Source organism: Galeopterus variegatus, unplaced genomic scaffold (genome assembly GCF_000696425.1).
Source record: "Galeopterus variegatus unplaced genomic scaffold, G_variegatus-3.0.2 Scaffold3152, whole genome shotgun sequence".
Taxonomy (NCBI): domain Eukaryota; kingdom Metazoa; phylum Chordata; class Mammalia; order Dermoptera; family Cynocephalidae; genus Galeopterus; species Galeopterus variegatus.
This window is the reverse complement of record NW_007729263.1, coordinates 122577-127829: the sequence shown is the minus strand read 5'-3', so window position 1 is coordinate 127829 and position 5253 is coordinate 122577. Positions and strand designations below refer to the sequence as shown.

At 42.2% G+C, this 5253-nt stretch overlaps 1 protein-coding gene across 1 annotated transcript; it reads left to right on the top strand.

Moving 5' to 3' along the window:
- On the top strand, nucleotides 1–477 carry LOC103599920 (ribonuclease 7-like). Its single transcript, XM_008584110.1, has one exon. The coding sequence runs from the start codon at nucleotides 7–9 to the stop codon at nucleotides 475–477; it is 471 nt and encodes a 156-aa protein (XP_008582332.1). The 5' UTR covers nucleotides 1–6.
- Nucleotides 478–5253: the final 4776 nt, after the last annotated feature.

Genomic DNA, 5253 nt, shown 5'->3' with positions numbered 1-5253 from the left:
AGAGAGATGGCACCAGTCAGAGCAGGATTCTGCCCCCTGCTGCTGCTCCTGCTGCTGGGGCTGTGGGTGGCAGAGATCCCAGTCAGTGCCAAGCCCAAGCACATGACTCCATCCCAGTGGTTTAAAGCTCAGCACGTGCAGCCCAAATCTGAAGCATGTGGAAAAGCGATGGCCAGCATCAATAAGGATGGAAAACGCTGCAAAAATCTCAACACCTTCTTGCATGACTCTTTCTCCAATGTGGCCAACACCTGCCAGACCCCCACCATAGCCTGCAAGAACAAACGTAAAAACTGCCACCAGAGCCACGGGCCTGTGTCCATGACCCTGTGTCAGCTCACCTCAGGGAAGTACCCAAACTGCAAGTACAAAGAGAAGCACCAGAATTCTGCTTACATAGTGGCCTGTGAACCTCGCAAGAAAGGGGACTCTAAGGAATTCCATCTGGTTCCTGTGCACTTGGACAAAGTCATTTAGGTTTCCAGACTTCCTCACTCTGGCTGAGCCTTAATTCCCTCTCCAGATCTTTGCACCGCTCCTCCTACACTCAGAGCATTCTCTTCCCCTCATCTCTCAGGGCTCTTCCCGTTTCACGCTCTTCTGAGAGGCTGAAGGGGAACTGACACTTTGTTAGGCCAACCTCCAGAGGTGATGGTCTTTCATCTTTTTGTTGCTGTTTTCTCAGAAGCTTATCCCCAAAAGGGGCTGAGCAAGCTCAGGGGTGTGGGTTCCTTGCTCTATGCTTTTGTATATCTCTACCCTGCCCCATTTTATCATGGCAGCCTGATACGGGAGGGAATAAATGGAAAAGGGTTATACGGGATTTCTAGACAAAGCTGTTCTTATTCCTAAACTGGAAATCTTCCTCAGCTCTGACATGGTAGTAAGGTGACCTGTGTGGAGAGAGGTGGATGGAAGGAAAGAAGACAAGGAAATACCACTTCAAATTAATATAGCACTTCATGCTTTCCATGATGTATCCACGTGAATCATCTAATCCCTTGTGAGATGGATTTGACAGGGATTACTTGCCTCCTTCACGGATGAGGAAATTGAGATTTCAGGAAGCATAATTAAAGAACTTGTCTCATTGATTAGTCGCAGAACCTGGTCTTGAACCTAGGTCTCTTCACTCTAAATACAGTGCATTCTACTACGCCAGTCAAGCAAGAGAGGAGAGGCCATACAGGGACAAGGGGAGAACTAGGTAAGAGTTCGCCCGTGAAGAAATATAACCTTAGAGCTCTGATGAGCCAGTTGCCCTATGTTGGCCACAATAAAGGTCATTACCTCTCTAGCCAAAAGACTTCATATGAGTTGCTCCAGGATCTTAATTAATCCCCCGCCTAACTCCCTTTGGACCTGGGCCTGGATCTGGCTAGAGCCCCTTGCCTGAAGTCATAAAGTAAGGGGAGTGTCCCAGCTTTATTCCCTTGTTGCAGGATCACATTTCCCTTGACCTTAAGGGACTTCCGTGGGTGGCCCTGAGCCTGCTTGTCACAAACAGGCTGGTGGGAGCTGCCAGAGCTTCCTTCCTCCTGATAATAATCTCCCCTGCCTCCGTGATTCCCTGGCTCTCCATTCTGGCCGTGTGCCCAGGCCTGAGGAGCTGAGATGCAAAAATGCCATCTCTCTGTCCCCCTGGGCTGTAGACGCCATTTCTCCCTATCTAGTAGGTGGAGCTATAGAAGCTATGGCTTTATATTGGCTAAGCCCTGACAGCCCCTCTCACATTGCCTGCAGCCCCAACCATCACCAGCAGCTTCTCTCTTCCTTTATCTCATTTGGGCTGGCCAGTCAACTCAGTCAGTTAAAGTGTGGTGCTGATAACACCAAGGTTCAGGGTTTGATCCCTGTACTAGCCAGCCACCAAAAAAACAAAGAAAAGAAACCAGACAAACAGCACTGTGTCCCATGCCCCGCTTCCTTCAGACCCAAGTACATTGTTAAACCTTCTCACCCCTGTGGAGGATCCTACTCCACCTATCCCTGCCTATTACTCCTGTGCTCATTTACTCCTATCCAGAGTCAGAGTAAGCTTGGAGCCACTCAGAATTGAGTGTAAATCCTAGCTCAGTCGTTCCTGACTAAGTGTCTGGAGCAAATTACTGAACCTCTCTGCAGGTCTGTTTCCACATAGCAAAATGGGAGTGCTCCAACCTACCAAACAGGATCACAGGAAGATTTAGAAATGACACATATGAAGCTCTAGTCAGCCCTAGGTGCTGGTAGGCATTCGATAATGATAATTAGTAGTCGTGGAGACAACAGTAGTAGCAATATCTGCCTTTGGCAAACAGTTCACTCAAGGCTCCCTGGGGACTTTCTCCTGCTAGAGTGATGTTTAGGAGTGGGTTAGAGGACGAGCTGGCAGGCAGAGTCCTGCTAGGTGAGACAGGTGGTCTGGGATGATGAGGGGAGAAGGCAGGGAAGCAATTAAAAGAAAGGAGAGCAGAACATTGAACAATTCAGGGAGGGATGAATAGGTAGAGCATGAAGGATTTTTAGGGCAGTGAAACTATTCTGTATGATACTGTTTGGGTGAATACATGACATTATGCATTTGGCAAAACCCATAGAACTGTACAACACAAAGAAGAAACACTAATGTAAACTTCAGTTAATAATAATATATCCAAATTGGTTCATAATTGTAACAAATGTACCACACTAATGTAAGATGTAATAATAGGAGAAATGTGTCTATGATGGGGTATGTAAACTGTGCTTTCTGCTCAACTTTTCTGTAAACCTAAAACTGCGATAAAAATAAAGTCTATTTTAAGAAAAAAAAAAGGACATTAAACAATTCAAGCAGAATGTGGCTCCAATAAGTTAATGAGTTGGCCATAACAAAGGTTTGAAAGTAGAAGACGACTAGATACACATTGTGGCCAAATGCGTGAGTGTAAAAATCACTATTCCCTGGAGAGGAACATTGCCATCATAGAATGGACTTCCCGGCATACTCAAATAAATCTGAAGTTTAATCCAAAATCTTAATTTGTTTTGTACCCCTGTGACCACTATGCTATGCACTTACCATTCTAAATAGATCATGATTTCCAAATGAGGTGTGTAGAAAAGCAAGATACTTGGGGTCAGCTGATTTTTCTCTTCACTTTATTATTTTTTTCATAATTATTTTGTACCCCTGTGACCACTATGCTATGCACTTACCATTCTAAATAGATCATGATTTCCAAATGAGCTGTGTGGAAAAGCAAGATACTTGGGGTCAGCTGATTTTTCTCTTCACTTTATTATTTTTTTCATAATTCTTCATATTTTCTTTATGTGCTGATTATTTCTTTATTTGGTTTGTTATATTCTTTCTTTTAATTGAAACAATTGATTATACATATTTATGGGGTACAGAATTTACTCTCAGTATTTGTGTACAGTATTGATGATCAAATCAATATTACCAGCATGTTCATCATTACAAATCGTAATTATTCTCTGTGTCCCTTATCCAATTACTCCCAAACTCCCCTCCTTCTCCCCCTTTCCTGCCTCTAGTGACTATGGTCTGTTCTCTCCTTCTGAAAGTTCAGCATTTTATTGTGGTCTTTCTTTCTTCCTTCCTTAGCTCCCACCTATAAGTGAGGACATGTAGTACTTTTCTTTCTGTGCCTGGCTTATTTCACTTAACATAATTTTCTCCAAGCTCATCCATGTTGCTGTGAATGGCAGAATTTCATTCTTTTTTATGGCAGAGTAGTATTCCATCATGTAGATATACCACATTTTCCATACCCACTTGTCTGATGATGGACATTTGGTCTGGTTCCAACTCTTGGCTATTGTAAATAGGGCTGAGACGAACATGGGAGTGCAGGTATCCCTTCAACATAATGATTTCCATTTCTTTGGGTATATACCCAGCAGTGGGATTGCTGGATCATATGGTAGTTCTATCTGTAGTTGTCTGAGAAAACTCCATACTGTTTTCCGTAATGGCTGTGCTAATTTACAATCCCACGAACAGTGTAGAAGAATTCCTTTTTCTCCATATCCTCACCAGCATTTGTTATTCTCAGTATTTTCAGTAATAGCTAGTCTAGCTGGCGTGAGATGATATCTCGATGTGGCTTTGATTTAAATTTCCCTGATGATTAGTGATGCTTAACATTTTTTTATGTACCTGTTGGCCATTTGTATATCTTCCTTTGAAAAATGTCTAAGGAAGCTCCTTTGCCCTTTTTTTTATATTATTATTGGATGGTTACTGTGAAGCTGTTTGAGTTCCTTGTACATTCTGGGTATTAAACCCCCGTCAGATGCATAGTTTGCAAATGTTTTCTCCCACTCTGTAGGTTGTCATTTCACTCTGTTGATTGTTTCCTTTGCTGTGCAGAAGCTTTTTAATTTGACATAATCTCATTTGTTTATTTTTTCTTTTGTTGCCTGTGCTTTTTGGGTCTTATTCATAAAGTCTTTGCCCAGTACTACATCCTGAAGTGTTTCCCCTATGTTTTCTTCTAGGAGTTTTATAGTTTCAGGTTTTATACTTAAGTGTTTAATCCATTTGAGTTGATTTTGGTATATGGGTATTCTAGTTTCATTCTTTTACATATGGATATCCAGTTTTCTCAGTATCATTTACTGAAGAGGACTTTCCCCAATGTATATTCTTGGTGCCTATATTTCTTACTGATGATTTTTCTTATGGATATTATGGTTTCGGAGATGTCCTTCTCACAAAATTTTGAAGTTGTAATGGCCAGCTGCCAAAAACAATTTTTTTTTTTTTTTTTTAAAAAGATGACCGGTAAGGGGATCTTAACCCTTGACTTGGTGTTGTCAGCACCACGCTCACCCAGTGAGCTAACCAGCCATCCCTATATGGGATCCGAACCTGGGGCCTTGGTGTTATCAGCACCAAAAACAAATTTTTAAAAAATGCTTTTTGAAGTGGCTAAATTATGTATTTAATGTCTGCTCCCAAAATGAGAAAAATTTCCAAATAGGAATTTTTCTTGAAAAATTCATGACCTATGGGGCCGGCCTGTGGCTCACTCGGGAGAGTGCGGTGCTGATAACACCAAGGCCACGGATTCGGATCCCATATAGGGATGGCCGGTTGGCTCACTGGTTGAGCGTGGTGCTGACAACACCAAGTCAAGGGTTAAGATCCCCTTACCGGTCATCTTTAAAAAAAAAAAAAAAAAAAAAAATTCATGACCTAAATACTATTAGATAACTAAAAAGCTCTAAAGTACCCCGTGGTGATAGAGATCAGAATAGTTG